Source organism: Salmo trutta, chromosome 36 (assembly GCF_901001165.1).
Source record: "Salmo trutta chromosome 36, fSalTru1.1, whole genome shotgun sequence".
Classification (NCBI taxonomy): Eukaryota; Metazoa; Chordata; class Actinopteri; order Salmoniformes; family Salmonidae; genus Salmo; species Salmo trutta.
In genome coordinates this window covers 15,596,838-15,617,229 of record NC_042992.1, presented here as the reverse complement: position 1 = coordinate 15,617,229, position 20,392 = coordinate 15,596,838, and the positions used below count along the sequence as shown (strand labels likewise).

At 41.4% G+C, this 20,392-nt stretch overlaps 1 protein-coding gene across 2 annotated transcripts in view; it reads right to left on the bottom strand.

Moving 5' to 3' along the window:
* The window catches only part of LOC115175528 (calcitonin gene-related peptide type 1 receptor), a 121,195-nt gene that overhangs the window by 40,793 nt on the left and 60,010 nt on the right, over nt 1-20,392 (bottom strand). Inside the window, exons 3-6 of one of the 2 annotated variants that reach the window (XM_029734817.1) lie at nt 11,148-11,310; nt 6,509-6,616; nt 5,196-5,299; nt 4,076-4,502 (exon numbers count right to left, since the gene is read on the bottom strand). In XM_029734817.1, the coding sequence (XP_029590677.1) occupies nt 4,076-4,502; nt 5,196-5,299; nt 6,509-6,616; nt 11,148-11,310 (802 nt within the window). The remainder of the gene's footprint in view (nt 1-4,075; nt 4,503-5,195; nt 5,300-6,508; nt 6,617-11,147; nt 11,311-20,392) is intronic. The other variant, XM_029734818.1, reaches the window with a different exon arrangement.

Genomic DNA, 20,392 nt, shown 5'->3' with positions numbered 1-20,392 from the left:
AGAGCTGTTTGAAAATGTTTCCCTGTCAAGACGAACAGTGACACGGCGTGTTGAGGACATCTCAGAGAATATGGAACAACAGTTGAAAGACAAGGTAAAGGATTTCACCTATTTCTCCTCGGCCCTGGATGACAGCAGTGATGCAGGTGACACGCCACAGTTGTTGATATTCTTACAAGGCATAACCCCAGACTTTGAAATGACAGAGGAGCGTGCTTCAGTGCAGCCAATGAAGAGCACAACCACAGGGAAAGATTTCTTGGAGGAGGTTAATAAGTGTGTGTCAAAGCTGGGACTGACTTTTGAAAGTTATCCAGTGTGACAACTGATAGGTGCCCAGGAAAAACGTTGGCCTTCTGAAAAGGATACAAGATCAAGTAGCTGAGCTGAACCCAGATCAGAAAATTATTTTCCTGCATTGCATTATTCATCAGGAGGTGCTCTGTAAATTTGTTCTGAAAATGAGCCATGTTGTGGATACAGTCACTGAAGTGGTAAACTTCATAAGAGCAAAATCTTTAAACCACAGGCAGTTTGTCTCACAGTTGGAAGAGACAGCGTCAGGTCATGCAGATCTCCCCTACCACACAAACGTGAGATGGCTGAGTTTGGGGAAGGTGCTTAAAAGTCAGAGATTGCTGAGTTTTTGCAAATGAAAGGAAAATATGTGGCGTTTTCTCATCATTTTGAGGATTTCAAAGTGTTGGTATTGGGTATTTTCCAAAACATGTGTGCTCATTTCAGAGGAGCCAGCAAAAATAGTGCACTCTATATGTGCTCTGGGTCATTAGACACCATTAGACATGTACCTGTCTGGGGAGTGGACATGACTGTTTATTTATGTACCAGTGATATGGCCTAATATTTACTGTTGCTATGGTTACACCTATTGGGAATTTTCCAGAACATGTGTGTTCATTTCAGAGGAGTTAGCAGGATGACATGTCTGTTTATTTTTCAACTATTGCTATGGCTCTAATGTTTCCATGCCCTAACATGAAACCAAACTAAAATTAGTACAAGGCAAAAAGATAACAGTGGCTAAATGCCAGAGGGGATGAATCATTAACATAAAAAGGAGTTACTATGTCTGTGACGTAAGGAGGAAAAATGTTGCCAATGTTGAAAAGGCAGTTGTTTTCATGAACCAGCTCAGCTTTTATTATATTGTAATAAAAGTCTATTTGAACTCACAGGCTCCAGTATTTCAGAAATATTATTGACTGAATATTTCCACGATATTGGAAAATGACATGCTGTTGGTTTCCTCTCCTTTCACCTTCAATGTGGATAATGCTCCCACTGACCTGCAAATTGGGCTTATCGATTTTCAGTCTAATGCAGTGATTGGAGAACTATTCAAAACAATGTCACTGACGAGGTTCTATGCATCTCTCGATGAACAAAACTTTACAAAGATTAGGAGTCATGCTCAGAAGATGTTTGTACTGTTTGGGTCAACCTATGCATGTGAACAGACATTTTCAGTGATGAAATATAACAAGTCAAGGCACAGATCATCTCTTACTGACTCTCACATCTCAGCAATCCTGCTCATAGCGACGTCAGAAACTATACCTGACTTCACTGCTCTAGTCAATACCCATTAGAGACTTCACTCCTCACACTGATTGAGTAGTTTAAATGTAATGTTGAGCTCTCTCTCTCTCATGTGTTTTTGTGCATACCCGTTAAGAGTTCTGTCCGTGGTGCAGAATGCACAGTGTACTTTTCCCTCCGTGTAGTTCATGTTTAATAATGTAAATACCTACCAAAAGGAGAACATAGATGTGGTTTATTTCTGTGCATGTTAAAAAAGTAAAGTAAGTAGCATATCTGGACATGATTTACAGTAGATATCTATCAACACAGTCATACACATGATGTATAATCTTGTAATATGATTCTGGCCCGCGATGGCAAAAATATATTCTAATGTGGCCGCCCAGGCCTGCACTACGCTCCTAAGCTCGTGGTGGTTGCTAAGCAGCACCCGTTACTACTATCCTCCTGACAGTTTTAAACTATGCGAGGCATGTCAGTCACTTCACCCATCTCTTCGCATAGCCCACCACATGCACTATTTTCTTAACCACAACTGGACAGATCCGTAAGGAATTACTGTGGGAATAAATAATCACTGAATTATGAAAATACTGGAATAAAGTAGGCCAATGAAATTGAAGGCATCAAATTCTTGCTAACGGAAACTCCCAAAGTCATCCAATATTGTTATAATAGCCTACATTTGATTGAAGCAATAGCCTACCCGCGTGTGGTCAACTATTTCAGCACCATTTCGTGCTGCTTTGAGACAAGCCTGGGGTCTTGATAAATCAATCAATGTCTGATTTTTCTTTTCAATGAATCTCAGTTTGGATTTTGGTTAGGCTACAATTTGTCACGCACTGATCTGTTTCACCTGTCCTTGTGCTTGTCTCCACCCCCTCCAGGTGTCACTCACTATCCCCGGTGTATTTATCCCTGTGTTTTCTGTCTCTCTGTGCCAGTTCGTCTTGTTTGCCAAGTCAACTAGCGGTTATCTCCTAGCTCCTTTTTTTTCCCGGTCTCTGTTTTTCCTAGTCCTCCTGGTTTTGAACCTTGCCTGTCCTGACACCGAACCCGCCTGCCTACGCCATGTACTGTTTGGACTCGGACCTGGTTACTGAACCCCTGGCTGTCCTGACCTCGAGACTGTCTAACGCCCTGTACTGTTTGGACTCTGACCTGGTTATTGAACTCTCGCCTGTCCCCGACCTGCCTTTTGCCTACCCCTTGTGTTATAATAAATATCGGAGCTCAACCATCTGACTCCTGTGTCTGCATATGGGTCTCGCCTTGTGCCCTTATACAATGAGGCTGTGGAAATGTTAGCCAAGTTGAGGTGAGTGCTGCTCATGATGATCTTGTCTTGTAGGTTCATTTATTAGGACTGATCACAACATGTTGCCAGCATGTTATGTAGTTTAACAAGGGGATTATTTTACTCTTCACTCGCAGTCGCTCAGTAGCCTAGGCCTATTCACAACCAAAAAGCCTTGTTTCACTGAATCTCTGTCTGTATATTTGGTTAATTCTCTGACTGGGGAAAAATAAGTGGAGGTAGTATAGCTCATTTTTCACTTGGTCATCTAGCACCGATCAGAAATATTTACCATGCAATAATGTAACCTAAGTCAAGTGTAGGTCATTATTTTTGCTCAATAGCAAAAGCGCACGGAGGATGTCAAATATGAACACAAGACTCACGTGCTTTTGAAAATATCTATTTATTTGTATTATTTTCTATGTGTATCGCGATGAAGATACTCTCAATGTAAAGCCCTACTGCCTGCTCCCTAACAAGGCAGAGTGAGTGTAGGACAGAAATTAAACGTGGATGAAAAAAGTATGGACTTGGGCTCTGTTTCAAAATATCGCTTTTTTTAAAATATGATTTCCACACGTTACCATGACGCAAGTTGTATGGGAAAAATATGATTAGTATTTTATTCTGTTATATTTCATTATATTCTTAGCCTACTATAAAATATGTGTGTTGACTGTGATCAGCGAAGCCTAAGTGTGTCTTGTCTGTTTAATGAACAAAATAACTAGAGTTCCTGTGCATGACACAGCCACGTAGCACAGCTACATGGCACAGCCACATAGCATATAGACTGCACAGACCAGTAACATAATTAAACTCAAAATATGCCATTCTATTCTTTTGAAAATACATTTCATTAGTCTTATAATGTTTCTCAGGTATAAAAGACATGTGCGCTGGAGGTATAAAAGGCATGTGCGCTGGAGGTATAAAAGGCATGTGCGCTGGAGGTATAAAAGGCATGTGCGCTGGAGGTATAAAAGACATGTGCGCTGGAGGTATAAAAGGCATGTGCACTGGAGGTATAAAAGGCATGTGCGCTGGAGGTATAAAAGGCATGTGCACTGGAGGTATAAAAGGCATGTGCGCTGGAGGTATAAAAAGCGTATGCAGGCAAAAATGTTGTAAAAATGCAAAAAATTGTACATGCAAAATCTCAGAAATCCTATGTGAAAGCGGAATTAGAGTAGCACACATCATCACTACCTGATTTGTTATACGGCTGGTCTCTGTTCATCTTCTCAAAGCATTTGTATTGACCGTCGATGATCTTCTTCCTCTCCTCCTCCTCCTGACTGACCCTGGGGCTGACTGGAGTCTCCACAGTGGGCTCTAGCAAACCATGGGGAGTCACCTTCTGGCTGACTGGAGTCTCCACAGTGGGCTCCACAGACCCTGGCTCTAGCAGACCATGGGGAGTCACCTTCTGGCTGACTGGAGTCTCCACAGTGGGCTCCACGGACCCTGGCTCTAGCAGACCATGGGGAGTCACCTTCTGGCTGACTGGAGTCTCCACAGTGGGCTCCACAGACCCTGGCTCTAGCAGACCATGGGGAGTCACCTTCTGGCTGACTGGAGTCTCCACAGTGGGCTCCACAGACCCTGGCTCTAGCAGACCATGGGGAGTCACCTTCTGGGGAAGAACCACATGTAACGGGACAGACACCATAAAGAAACACACACAATACAGCATGAGGATTTCTACTTGTCAACAGGGAACAGTAACAGTGATTACCAAGACACAGATAGATGGAATTCAGCATGGAGATTTCTACTTGTCAACAGGGAACAGTAACAGTGATTACCAAGACACAGATAGATGGAATTCAGCATGGGGATTTCTACTTGTCAACAGGGAACAGTAACAGTTATTATATAAAGACAGATCAATAACTAATAGAAGTAGAAAACTGTTGAAAAACATGTAGAAAACACTTCAGACAACATACAGAATGAGTAGGCGGGCCCAGAGTTGTTCCTGATCAAGAGACCAGACTAGGAAAACCTCCTGGCTCTAGTTATGGTGTTAAACAAATCAAAGGAATAATAGCCAGGAAACACAACAGATTGACAACAGAAACAGATTAAGGATTAAGAATAGCCTGACTACAGCTGCTGGGGTCCTGTCTGCTGAGCCAGGGTTCGCTCCTAATGGCACCCTATTCACTAAAAAGTGCAATACTTTAGACCAGGGCCCATAGGGTTCTGGTCCAAAGTAGTGGACTTTATAGGGAATATGGTGCCATTTTGGATGCATTGCCTGTCCCAGACAGAGCTGTACTCTTTTGTCCATTAATCAACTGAGAACGAATCAATCTCCAATTACCTTGAACTTTTCCTTGGAGAACGTCAGACATTTGGACCAGGTCTTATTAATGAAGGGACTTTGGACCCAAATACCAGATTCATCACAATATTTTGACACTTTTCCTGCAAAAAAAGAAACAATTCATGGTAATTGTTAGCGTTATAATTTCAGCGATGAGTAATGGTGATTTGGCAGCTAATGAATCCATCATTGTCATGAAGCCGCTGCTATAGCTACACTGACTGGACTGTAATATCAACTGTAGAGGCAATAGTTACCCAATGGGCACAAGTCAGTTCAACACCTAGTTTTGATTTACATTTGGTTGAGTTGTCAACTAACGTGAATTCAACGTGAACATAACAAAACATTTCACTGTGTCATTAGGTTAGAAGCTGGATGAAGGAAATATGAAATGCATTTACATTGATGATTTTTTAAAAATCCTATCAGTTATTTTTTTTACATGATGTGGAAACAACGTTGATTCAACCAGTTGGTGCCCTGTGGGTAGTTTTTTTCTCTCATTTTGCTGTCATATAAATGTTATTTGTACCGCAGATTGCCCCTTTAAGTGGTACTCTGTTTGTCCTCATTACTCAATTGAGCATCACTGCATTCCATAACACTGAGAGCCAGCTCCTTGTCATTTAACTAATTCACCACCAAAGCTAGAAAAACACTTAAGATATAAGTTATGGGCATCACATAACACTTTAATATACCAGACTTGGGGAAACTCTTCCCTGCTCTAATCCCTAAAGCTTGAGTTGAATCTCCTGTTGGATAATGACTGAGATCACGATGTTCCATGTCTGTAAGCACGCTAACCCAGCAGCCTGTCCTCCCCCAGCAGCTAATCAATGGTTCTGTACATAAAGCCCAGCTAAACTATCCAAGACAGCTTGCTTCAACCAAACAAAAGAAGAGTGAAATAATTAGATAGATTGTTGCATCACTAGTGATTAACAATCTATATACTCTACACTCATTAGTCCAACTCTCATTGCAGTCATTGTGTCACTGTTTTCAAAAAGCATCTCGGAGTAGGAGTGCTGATCTAGGATCAGTTTTGCCTTTTAGATCACATTCCATAAGAGTACATGGACAGGGAGGACCTGATTGATGTTTGATACAGATCTAGGACCAGTTCCCCCCCCTGTCCATATAATCTTATTCAAGCAAAACTGATCCTAGATCAGAACTTGAGTGTAAGATGCTACATTGTCATTCCTATAGAGACTATTGGTAAAAATTATCTCTATAATCTACTTGTGGCCTGGCCAGATCCCTCTGCACAAATTTGATCATTTATCAGTGTGCGGTCTTACCAGAAGTGTCCAGGCCAGGGTAGTCTGGGCAGTTCTGTGTGGCGTAGGTCCCCACCGGAGTCTCGTCCCAACATAACAAGCCATCCCACATACGACTACAGAACACACCTGCATCAGGGAGAATTACTTTTTAATATCTATAGCTAGCTGTGCATTAATAACACTTCAGGCTACCTCCATATTGCTGAACCATGTGTTAACGATTCATGTCTAACCCTATTATTTACAGTACCAGTCAAAAGTTTGGACACACCTACTCATTCAAGGGTTTTTCTTTATTTTTACTATTTTCTACATTGTAGAATAACAGTGAAGACGTCAAAACTATGAAATAACACTTATGGAATCATGTAGTAACCAAAAAAGTGTCAAACAAATCAAAATACATTTTATATTTTAGATTCTTCAAAGTAGCCACCCTTTGCCTTAATGACAGCTTTAAACACTCTTGGCATTCTCTTAACTAGCTTCACCTGGAATGCTTTTCAAACAGTCTTGAAGGAGTTCCCACATATGCTGAGCACTTGTTGACTGCTTTTCCTTCACTCTGCAGTCCAACTCATCCCAAACCATCTCAATTGGGATGAGGTCGGGTGATTGTGGAGGCCAGGTCATCTGATGCAGCACTCCATCACTCTCCTTCTTGGTCAAATAGCCCTTACACAGCCTGGATGTGTGTTTTGGGTCATTGTCCTGTTGAAAAACAAATGACAGTCCCACTAATAGAAAACCAGATGGGATGGCGTATCGCTGCAGAATGCTGTGGTAGCCATGCTGGTTAAGTGTGCCTTGAATTCTAAATAAATCACTGACAGTGTCACTAGCAAAGTACCCACACCATCACATCTCCTCTTTCATGCTTCATGGTGGGAGCCGCACATGCAGAGATCATCTGTTCACCTACTTTGCGTCTCACAAAGACACGGCGGTTGGAACCAAAAATCTCAAATTTGGACTCATCAGACCAAAGGACATATTTCCACCGGTCTAATGTCCATTGCTCGTGTTTCTTGGCCCAAGCAAGTCTCTTCTTCTTATTGGTGTCCTTTAGTAGTGGTTTCTTTGCAGCAATTCGACCATGAAGGCCTGATCCACACAGTCTCCTCTGAACAGTTGATGTTGAGATGTGTCTGTTACTTGAACTCTGAAGCATTTATTTGGCCTGCAATTTCTGAGGCTGGTAACTCTAATGAACTTTTCCTCTGCAGCAAAGGTAACTCTGGGTCTTGCTTTCCTGTGGCGGTCCTCATGAGACAGTTTCATCATAGCGCTTGATGTTTTTTTTGACTGCACTTGAAGAAACTTTCAAAGTTCTTGACATTTTCCATATTGACAGACCTTCATGTCTTAAAGTAATGATGAACTGTCATTTCTCTTTGCTTATTTGAGCTGTTCTTTCCATAATATGGACTTGGTCTTTTACCAAATAGGGCTATTTTCTGTATACCACCCCTACCTTGTCACAACACAACTGATTGGCTCAAACGCATTAAGAAGGAAAGAATTCCACAAATCAACTTTTAACAAGGCACACCTGTTAATTGAAATGCATTCCAGGTGACTACATCATGAAGCTGGTTGAGATAATGCCAAGAGTGTGCAAGCTGTCATCAATGCAAAGGGTGGCTACTTTGAAGAATCTAAAATCAAAAATGTACACTTTTTTTGGTTACTACATGTGTTATTTCATAGTTTTCATGTCTTTATTATTATTCTACAATGTAAACATTTTTAGAAATAAAGAAAAACCCTTGAATGAGTAGGTGTGTCCAAACTGTTGACTGGTACTGTACATTTGAGACATTTAGCAGATGCTCGGTGTCACGCCCTGATCCTTTTAAGTCTCTATTTTGGTTGTTCAGGGCGTGAGTTGGGGTGGGCATTCTGTCCTTTTTTCTATGTTTGGTATTTCTTTGTTTCGGCCGGGTATGGCTCTCAATCAGGGACAGCTGTATATCGTTGTTGCTGATTGGGAGCCATACTTAGGCAGCCTGTTTTCCTTTGGGTTTTGTGGGTGGTTATTTTCTGTTTAGTCATTTGTTACCTGACAGAACTGTTTGGCTGTTGCACTTTGGTTTTTTGATTCAGTGTTCATTCAAATAAATTTCATGATGAGCACTAACCACGCTGTGCCTTAGTCTACTCTTTCAGACGGCCGTTACAGAACCACCCACCATAAGAAGACCAAGCAGTGTGGATTGGAGCATCGGGTTGACGAATGGACTTGGCAGAAGGAGCGAAGATTCTGGGAGGACAAGTTACGGCAGCTTTGGGAGCTACGGGAGCCCGAGAGGCAGCCCCCACATTTTTTTTGGGGGGGGCACACGAGAAGTTGGCCTGAGTCAGGATGGAATACTGAGCCAACTTCCCGTGCTTACAGGAGGCATCGTAGTACTGATCAGGCACCGTGTTATGCGGTAGAGCGCACTGTGTCCCCAGTACGCGTTGAGAGGCCGGTGCGCTACATCCCAGCTCCTAACATCGGCCGGGCGAGAGTGGGCATTGGGCATTGAGCGGAGTGTTCCAGCTCAGCGCATCTGGTCTCCGGTGCGCTGTCTCAGTCCAAGTTATCCAGCGCCGGTCCTGCGTACTGTGTCTCCGGAGCGCTGGGATGAATCAGTTCGTCCTGTGCCTGCGCTTCGCCCGCGCCGGGCTAGGTTGGGTATTCAGCCTGGAAGATGGGTAACAAGCCTAGGCACCAGATCTCCTGTGCGACCCCACAGTCCAGTACGTCCTGCTCCTGCTCCTTGGGCTAGCCCTGTGGTGCGTGTAAATAGTCTGGCGCCTCCAAAGCCAGCCGCACGCATCAGGCCTTCAGTGCGCAGTCCCCGTCCAGAGCTTCCGACGACAGTTCCCCATCCAGAGCTTCCGACAACAGTTCCCTGTCTAGTGCTTCCGGCGACAGTTCCCCGTCCAGAGCTTCCGGCGACAATTCCCCGTCCAGAGCTTCCGGCGACAGTTCCCCGTCCAGAGCTTCCGGCGACAGTTCCCCGTCCAGAGCTTCCGGCGACAGTGCCTCGTCCAGAGCTTCCGGCGACAGTGCCTTGTCTAGAGATGGCCCACAGTCCGGAGCCTGCCGAGACGGCCCACAGTCCGGAGCCTGCCGAGACGCTCCTCAGCCCTGAGCGAGAATCGCCCGCCAGCCGTGCGCAGCCAGAGTCGCCCGCCAGCCGGGCGCAGCCAGAGTCGCCCGCCAGCCGGGCACAGCCAGAGTCGCCCTCCAGTCCGGGGCCCGCTGCGAGGGTCCCCAGTCCGTGGTCGGCGGCAAGAGACTACGCTCTAGGGGAGCCATTAAAGTGGGGTGAGCCAGCGGTGGAGCGGGGTCTGCGCCCTGCTCCTGAGCCGCCACCACGGGTAGATGCCCACCCGGACCCTCCCCTATAGGTTTAGGTTTTGCGGCCGGAGTCCGCACCTTTGGGGGGGTGGGTACTGTCACGCCCTAACCTTAGAGATCCTTTTATGTCTCTATTTTGGTTGGTCAGGGCATGAGTTGGGGTGGGCATTCTGTCCTTTTTTCTATGTTTGGTATTTCTTTGTTTCGGCCGGGTATGGCTCTCAATCAGGGACAGCTGTATATCGTTGTTGCTGATTGGGAGCCATACTTAGGCAGCCTGTTTTCCTTTGGGTTTTGTGGGTGGTTATTTTCTGTTTAGTCATTTGTTACCTGACAGAACTGTTTGGCTGTTGCACTTTGGTTTTTTGATTCAGTGTTCATTCAAATAAATTTCATGATGAGCACTAACCACGCTGCGCCTTGGTCTACTCTTTCAGACGACCGTTACACTCGGTGCCTTTAGCACTTTCCATAAAAGCAGAGATGCTACAACCATTTAGCTATGATAGTTTTATAGGCCTATATTACAGCATTTAAGTATTTTATAAGCATATAACACTGCATTTAAGTATTTTATAGTCATATATCACTGCATTTAAGTATTTTATAGGCATATAACACTCCACCCCAAAACTATCTTTTGGTATTTTCTTCATTAGTCCATTGTTGACAAATTCCCAACATGTCAGCAAACAAGTTTTCAAGATATGTAACTTTCAAAATACAGAAATGATCTCCGTATGACGCATTTCACATCATATGATGCTGTGTTTTATATTATATAATGTAAAATGCATCATACAGGATTATTTCTGTATTTTGAAAGTTACATACTATCTTGAAAACTTGATTGGTGACAAGCAAAACATTTTGGGACTATGTCAACAATGGACTAATGAAACAAATACCAAAAGATAGTACCAGCATTTCTATTACCTATAGCATCAAGGGAGCACTGATTACACATCCATCCACTAAGATTTACTTACACAACAAAGGTCATAGCATCAGCACTAGTGCTTTCTCAAGGAGCCCTAGTAATCAGATCAAAGGTCATAGCATCAACACTAGTGCTTTCTCAAGGAGCCCTAGTAATCAGATCAAAGGTCATAGCATCAACACTAGTGCTTTCTCAAGGAGCCCTAGTAATCAGATCAAAGGTCATAGCATCAACACTAGTGCTTTCTCAAAGAGCTCCAGTAATCAGATCCCAGACTCCCAGTAAGTAGTGTGATTAGATTGAAGGGGCAATCTGGGATTGGTACATCCATTTTTGTACTTTTAAATGAGTGATTTGTGATTCACCTGTGATGTTGTGCTTCTGGTCTCGGCTGAACAGCTCAAGACATTTGTATTGACCCTCGGCAGTCATGGTCTGCCTCTCGTCCTCCATTATGGTCAGGACAGGCCTGAGAGATGTGTCTGGGCTAGCAGGCTCAGAGCTGGTCTCCCCGGCAACAGTTCCACTCTGCAAAGACACAGCAACCACTTCATCTTACCACAATAGAGCTATTTAACATCTAAGTGACTGGATAGTGATGTATGTGTAGGTTGCACCTAGGCTGTGCTGCCCTGAAACTAATTGCCCTGAGCTGAATCAATTGACATTGTGTTGTGACAATATTGGCATGCTTGTTCTTCAACAGTCAATGTGAATGTGTAATGATCTAGAATGAGTCCTAGAATGAGCTGTTCTCTTTCTATGGTATACTATTGGAATTGTGAGAGCGATTTATTGACATTATAGTCCCACATGAACTTGGGGCGGCAGGTAGCCTAGTGGTTAGAGGCAGGTAGCCTAGTGGTTAGAGGCAGGTAGCCTAGTGGTTAGAGCGTTGGACTAGTAACTAGACTAGATCGAATCCCCGAGCTGACAAGGTAAAAATCTGTCGTTCTGCCCCTGAACAAGGCAGTTTACCCACTGTTCCTAGGTCGTCATTGAAAATAAGAATTTGTTCTTAACTGACTTGCCTAGTTAAATAAAGGTAAAAAAATAAATAATAATGCTTAAAGCAATAGAAGAATAGAGTATCATTCTGTGAGTGTCCCAATGCTGTAATTGAAACGTGCGTTGACATGGTTACAGATGACTAGCATACAAGAACCTACAAATTCTCTATCTATAGTTTTGTCAAACCGTGGTTGACTCATTCATGTATTCCTCCACACAGTAAAATGCATTTGAGAACTCACAAAATAACTAATAAAAAGGGATAGATTTTTTTATATGAAGAGGACAAGAGCGTTGCTCTGATCCTGTCTGTTCTCCTATTGTGTGGTTTGGAAAAAAAGTCTTAAAAAACCATGGGAGCTCGTCTCCCAACGCTGATGTAGATAACACTTCGCTGCACAAAGACGAGGAGGAAATCAAGATTCAAATAGCATCTGTGTCCAATGCGTCGTCGTGAGTGTGACTCATCTCTCCTAATATTTCTACAGAGAATTAAGCCACTCAAGCGCCGGAGCTTGTCATTTCTCTCGCTCTCTCGCTCTTATTCTCTTGTTCTCTTTCCGCTTCCACACTTTAATTAATTATACATAAATATTAACACAATAGCTTGGAGAGATTTGCTCGCAAACACCTCCCACCCGCCCTAACCTCCTCCCTCCTTTCTCTCTTTTTTAATTACTTTCGTCTCTTCCCGTTGAACTTTTGGAGAGTTCTTTTCCTTCTCCAGGGAATAGTACATCAGTTACCTGACAATTCAAATCATACTGAGCTACAGACACAAACATAAAAGGAAGGGGAGATGATTTTTTTCGTCTGAGAGAGTTTTCGGAATATTGACGATGTCCCATGTAGCAGTTTAGCAGCCGTACATATGATGTCACTCCAAACGTTGAAGTAAATGACGTCATACATACGACCACCAGGCCACCACCAATGTCAGCTTTAAAGGTCCAGACAGTGAGTAAACCTCACCTGTACACAAATGTCCTTCCACTATCCTTTCCTCCACGCATCTTGCTGAAATAATAGTTACTTCAGAAGCTTAGAGTAAAGCTTCACTGGACGCAAAGACAAGTGCATGAACATCAGCCAGATTAAAGAGATCAGCATGAATTCGATTTGCCTTTTACACTCAGCCAGGCAGACAAATGTAATTTAATTACATGGTACAAACACTTATCGACTGCCAACTTATCATCAGGTGAACATTTCATTTCACATCGACACTGATGAATAGAAGACCAAATGGACAAATTTATTATTATCAGTACAAATGTATTATTATCAGTACAAAGGTATTATCATCAGTATTATCATCAGTACAAAGGTATTATCATCAGTACAAAGGTATTATCATCAGTACAAAGGTATTATCATCAGTACAAAGGTATTATCATCAGTACAAAGGTATTATTATCAGTACAAAGGTATTATTATGAGCCAAAAACCTGTTGGTATACCGATAAAGCAGTTCAACAATACAAGTAAGTGTCCTGACAAACAAGTAAAATAAAACGTCTAGAATCCATTTTGCTGACAAAGAAAACTAATTTCTACATGCTTTACCTGGGCAAGCTCCACATGCTTTACCTACCTTACCTCTACATGCTTTACCTACCTTACCTCTACATGCTTTACCTACTTTACCTCTACATGCTTTACCTACTTTACCTCTACATGCTTTACCTACTTTACCTCTACATGCTTTACCTACCTTACTTCTACATGCTTTACCTACCTTACCTCTACATGCTTTACCTACTTTACCTCTACATGCTTTACCTACTTTACCTCCACATGCTTTACCTGCTTTACCTCTACATGCTTTACCTACTTTACCTCCACATGCTTTACCTACTTTACCTCTACATGCTTTACCTACTTTACCTCTATATGCTTTACCTACTTTACCTCTATATGCTTTACCTACTTTACCTCTACATGCTTTACCTACTTTACCTCCACATGCTTTACCTGCTTTACCTCTATATGCTTTACCTACCTTACCTCTACATGCTTTACCTACTTTACCTCCACATGCTTTACCTGGGCAAGCTCTACATGCTTTACCTAGCTTACATCTATATGCTTTACCTACCTTACCTCTACATGCTTTACCTCCACATGCTTTACCTGCTTTACCTCTATATGCTTTACCTACCTTACCTCTACATGCTTTACCTACCTTACCTCTACATGCTTTACCTACCTTACCTCTACATGCTTTACCTGCTTTACCTCTACATGCTTTACCTACCTTACCTCTACATGCTTTACCTACTTTACCTCTACATGCTTTACCTGCTTTACCTCTATATGCTTTACCTACCTTACCTCTACATGCTTTACCTACCTTACCTCTACATGCTTTACCTACTTTACCTCTACATGCTTTACCTACCTTACCTCTACATGCTTTACCTACTTTACCTCTACATGCTTTACCTAGCTTACCTCTATATGCTTTACCTACCTTACCTCTACATGCTTTACCTACCTTACCTCTACATGCTTTACCTACCTTACCTCTACATGCTTTACCTACCTTACCTCTACATGCTTTACCTACTTTACCTCCACATGCTTTACGTGGGCAAGCTCTACATGCTTTACCTAGCTTACATCTATATGCTTTACCTACCTTACCTCTACATGCTTTACCTACCTTACCTCTACATGCTTTACCTACCTTACCTCTACATGCTTTACCTGCTTTACCTCTACATGCTTTACCTACCTTACCTCCACATGCTTTACCTGCTTTACCTCTACATGCTTTACCTACTTTACCTCTACATGCTTTACCTGCTTTACCTCTATATGCTTTACCTACCTTACCTCTACATGCTTTACCTACTTTACCTCTACATGCTTTACCTGCTTTACCTCTATATGCTTTACCTGCTTTACCTCTATATGCTTTACCTGCTTTACCTCTACATGCTTTACCTACTTTACCTCTACATGCTTTACCTACTTTACCTCTACATACTTTACCTACTTTACCTCTACATGCTTTACCTACTTTACCTCTACATGCTTTACCTACTTTACCTCTACATGCTTTACCTACTTTACCTCTACATGCTTTACCTACTTTACCTCTACATGCTTTACCTACCTTACCTCTACATGCTTTACCTACTTTACCTCTACATGCTTTACCTACTTTACCTCTATATGCTTTACCTGCTTTACCTCCACATGCTTTACCTACTTTACCTCTATATGCTTTACCTGGGCTGTTTACAAACAAAACCAAAGCGTGCGCAACTTTGGGGCAGGACAGATGAGGTTGGCTTACAATCAAAAGATTCTTGACAACATCTAAATCATATTTCCTCTCCAAATCTTTATTGAAACCATCAATAAAGTTGCCCAATAAGCACTGTTGTCTCTCAAATACATTGTTACAGTTGTTGGTTAGCTAGCTAGTCCAAAATAGGGAAGGATTGTGGAACTATTTGCATTTTTCCCTTGATTTACATTGGCCATTTTGTAGGTTTTCTATCTAATGTCTTCCATATTGCCAAATCTCCTCATCTGCTTGCATGCGTGTCCCCTATCAAGGTGTTTTGGTACTTCCATTATGCACTATGTTTTTCTGCACACTTACTATTCCACAGGTCAATATAGTCTACCTGTCTAAAGGTCTATCCTGCCCTCTATCCACCATTCATAGTGACAATAGTGGTAGGTGGATCGTTTGTCCAGATCTGCAATAGGCTAACTAGCAATCATACCACAGGTTAAATCATTCACATCTGCATACATTTTCAATATAAATCCACAAGATAGAAGAATATCTGATAGGCAGGGGAGAGGCCAGGTGTATTTATCTGTATGTATTATTTTACTGCTCTATGGATATAATTATTGTTGGATAACCTTATTTACTATTATGTAGTGATTTCTTGTTCACTCTTTATGAGGTGCGCACTGCACAGAACACTGTAAGAATTATCACTGAATTATCACAGTGACATATTGTAATATTTGTTTGTGTCAATTAATCCCGTGAGGGATGGGTTGCCAATCGATCAATTAATCAAATGTATTTATAAAGCCCTTTTTACATCAGCTGATGTCACAAAGTGCTATACAGAAACCCAGCCTAAAACCCCAAACAGCAAGCAATACAGATGTAGAAGCATGGAGATTTGACACGAAATAAAATGTCATTCATTCATTGTCATTCATTCAAGAAGCTCCCCTATTGATCTTGTTTATGGACAATAAAATGATTCTACATAGACTAGTGTACAACATCGCAAGCCAATGAATAATTGCATTATTGTTTTCAAGTGAGTACAATTCTACTGCTCTAGGCTGTAAACTGCAGTGAAAATGTCTTTTGAATAATGGTGTAAAAGCCCTGTTATTTGAATGTTTCATTCCATTTGGATCAGTTGTGGGTCTACTCTGATAGATTCTAGAAAGGCACAGGCCACTCAGGCTGTATTTTTACTTCTGATACTGATGCGCTGTCTCCATGCAGTGCCTTCAGAAAGTATTCATATCCTTTGGCTTATTCCACATTTTGTTACGGCCTGAATTCAAAATTGATTAAATTGAGATTTGGTTTCTCACCAATCTACATACAATACCCCATAATGAAAAAAGTGAAAACATGTTTTTATACATTTTAGAAAATTTATTGAAAATGAAATATAGAAATATCTCATTTACACAAGTATTCACACCCCTGAGTCAATACTTAGAATCATCTTTGGCAGCGATTACAGCTGTGAGTCTTATATTATTCTTTTTACAATTCTTCAAGCTCTGTCAAGTTGGTTCTTGATCATTGCTAGACAGCCATTTCAAATCTTGCCATAGATGTTCAAGCCAATTTAAGTCAAATCTGTAACTAGGCCACTCAGGAACATTCAACTTTGTCTTAGTATTGCGATTTAGGTTATTGTACTGCTGAAAGGTGAATTTGTCTCCCAGTGTCTGTTGGAAAGCAGACTGAATGTCACGTCCTGGCCAGTATAAGGGTTAATTAGTATTGTAGTTTGGTCAGGACATGGCAGAGGGTATTTGTTTTATGTGGTTCAGGGTGGTGTGTTTGTTTAAAGGGTGTTTGATTTAGTATTTCCGGGTTTTTGGTTGATGGTCTATGTTTATGTATTTCTATGTGTAGTCTGGTGAGTGTGTTCTATGTTTGGTTAATTGGGGTTGGGACTCTCAGTTGAAGGCAGGTGTTGTCTATCTGCCTTTGATTGAGAGTCCCATATATTAGGGTGTGTTTGTGTTTGTTAGGGGTGGGTGATTGTTCTGTGTTTAGCCTTATGCCTTACCAGACTGTTTTTGTTGATCGTTCATTCTTTGTTATTTTGGTGTTCATGTTGTATTTATTAAAAGCAAGATGAGCATACACGTACCTGCTGCGTTTTGGTCCTCCTTCACCGACGACAACTGTGACACTGAACCAGGTTTTCTAACAGGATTTTGCCTGTACTTAGCTCTATTCCCTTTTATTTGTTCATCCTAAAAAGCCTCCTTAGTCCTTGCCGATAACAAGCATGCCCATAACATGATGCGGCCACTACCATGCTTGAAAATATGAAGAGTTATACTCAGTAATGTGTTGTATTCAATTTGCCCTAAACATAATACTTTATATTCAGGTCAAACAGTTAATTGCTTTGCAGCATTATTCTGTACAGGCTTCCTTCTTTTCTGTACAGGCTTCCTTCTTTTCTGTACAGGCTTCCTTCTGTAATTTAGATTATTATTTTGGAATAACTTAAATGTTGTTGTTCTATCCTCAGTTTTCTCCTATCGTGGTCATTAAACTCTAACTGTTTTAAAGTCACCATTGGCCTCATGGTGAAATCCCTGAGCGGTTTCCTTCCTCATCGGCAACTGAGTTAAGAAGGACGCTTGTATCTTTGTAATGACTGAGTGTATTGATACACCATCCAAAGTGTAATTCATAACTTCACAATGCTCAACGGGATATTCAATGTCTGCTTTTAAAAAACCTTACCCTTCTACCAATAGTTGCCCTGCTTTGCGAGGCATTGGAAAACCTCCCTGGTCTTTGTGGTTGAATCTGTGTTTGAAATGCACTGCTCGACTAAGGGACCTTAGAGATAATTGTATGTGTGGGGTACAGAGATGAGGTAGCCATTAAAACATCATGTTAAACACTATTAATGCACACAGAGTGAGTCCATGCAACTTATTATGTGACTTGTTAAGCAAATGTTTACTCCTGAATGTATTTAGACTTACCTTAACAAAGGGATTGAATACTTATTGACTCAAGACATTTCAGCTTTACATTTTTTTATTCATTTGTAAACATTTCTTAAAACAATTTGACTTTAAGGGGTTTTGTGTGTAGGCCAGTGACACAAAATCTCAATTTAATCCATTTTAAATTCAGGCTGTAACACAACAAATGTGGACAAAGTCAAGGGGTGTGAATACTTTCTGAAGGTACTGTAGGCAGGCTCCCAGCAAGCCCAGTTATTCAGGAAAACTTAACATGCGTTCTCCTTTCCGATCATAGCAGCTATTCTTCCACCTAGAACCTAATGCTTCAATATAGACAAAATGTATGACGTTTTATGTGTGGCATAAACACAACTAGTCACAATGTTTAATCTGATTAGGTTACTTCAGAAGTCTCCTGTAGGCTACCTGCACACATTCATCCACTCCACTCTAATATAAATCCAGCATCCAAACTGCGCCACAACCTTTAGACTAATGGAAAGAGACAAAATGCCCCAAAAATCTGTTACAAAACACCAAAACGTTTAATGACATTCAGAGATTGCCAAACCAAGGCTTCGATACTGAGTAGGGAGGGATGTATTTTCAGTTTGTCCAGATTGACGTTCTCTACTTGATTGTGGTGTTGAAAACACAAACATGATGATATGCGCTTAAAGTCTGTAATCGTTATGCAGTTATTCATTGCTTATTGGTTGTGTGTGGTGCATTTGCACAGAAACCTGTTAGTGGAAAATTTGTTGCATACATTTTTTATAATTATAAATATAACATCAAGATTTACAAAAACTGATTTCCCCCTAGTTGATTATTGTCTGCAGCCGGCTCTGATCGTAGTGTAATGAGACAGGCAGGGAAAGTGAGCTCGTCCCCCCTCCCTTAGTATAGTCGTGCATAAGTAAATACACCTCAAAACAAGACATTGTATTACAAACTGTAATTACACGAACTTTCTAACAAATTACCATCATACATAATACCCTTTGCATCTCATGAATAATAAATGAGGCTGATATCTGCTGCCTTGAGTTTCAAGATCATAAAGTAACAAAAGGCAAAGACAGTGGCATTTGTGCTATAAGGTTTTCCATGCCAGCTGACCATTGGGTTTAAGTAAAGTATGATGAGGGTTGGCAAACAAGTGGGGATGCATCCAGCAAGCACGCACTCACTCACTCACTCACTCACTCACTCACTCACTCACTCACTCACTCACTCACACACACACACACACACACACACACACACACACACACAGAGACACAGACACGCACACACACAGAGAGACAGAGAGACAGAGAGACAGACAGACACACAGACACACAGACACACAGACACACAGACAGACAGACAGACAGACAGACAGACAGACAGACAGACAGACAGACAGACAGACAGACAGACAGACAGACAGACAGACAGACAGACAGACAGACAGACAGAGAGAGAGAGAGAGACAGACACGCACACACACAGAGAGACAGACACGCACACACACAGAGAGACAGACAGACAGACAGAGAGACAGACAGAGACACAGATACACACCAGCCAACCAACCTCTGCCATTCATAGAAAGTATCTGCAGAGCGTCATGGCTGAAAGATCTTCTGGCTTTTAGGTCATCCATGCCTCTAGTTGCCAAACTGAACCAATTAGTGATTAACGGATTAGTGAACTACATCAAATTAATCGCTCTGATTTTCTCTATGCGTTGAAAACCAGCATAGCAAAACGTATTGCAGTTTATCTAGTACTTTGAGAAAATGCATGGTATTTTATCAAATTAAAACACATTTACAGAACAAATCCTGTACAATTTGGTAAAAAATTACAGTAATATATAAACTGCATTACAGTAATAAACACAGCAAAAAGTAATCTAACAACAAGTATTTACAGTACCAGTCAAAGGTTTGGACACACCAACTCAGAGTTTTAATTTATTTTTACTATTTTCTACATTGTAGAATAATAGTGAATACGTCAAAACTATGAAATACACATATGGAATCATGTAGTAACCAAAAAAGTGTAAAACAAATCAAAATATATTTCAATTTTTAGATTCTTCACCCTTTGCCTTGATGACAACTTTGCACACTCTTGATGACAACTTTGCACACTCAGCTTCATGAATGCATTTCAATGAACAGGTGTGCCTTATTGATTTTTGGAATTTCTTCCCTTCTTATTGTGTTTGAGCCAATCAGTTGTGTTGTGACAAGGTAGGGGTGGTATACAGAAGATAGCCCTATTTGGTAAAAGACCAAGTCCATATTATGGCAAGAACAGCTCAAATAAGCAAAGAGAAACGACAGTCCATCATTACTTTAAGACATGAAGGTCT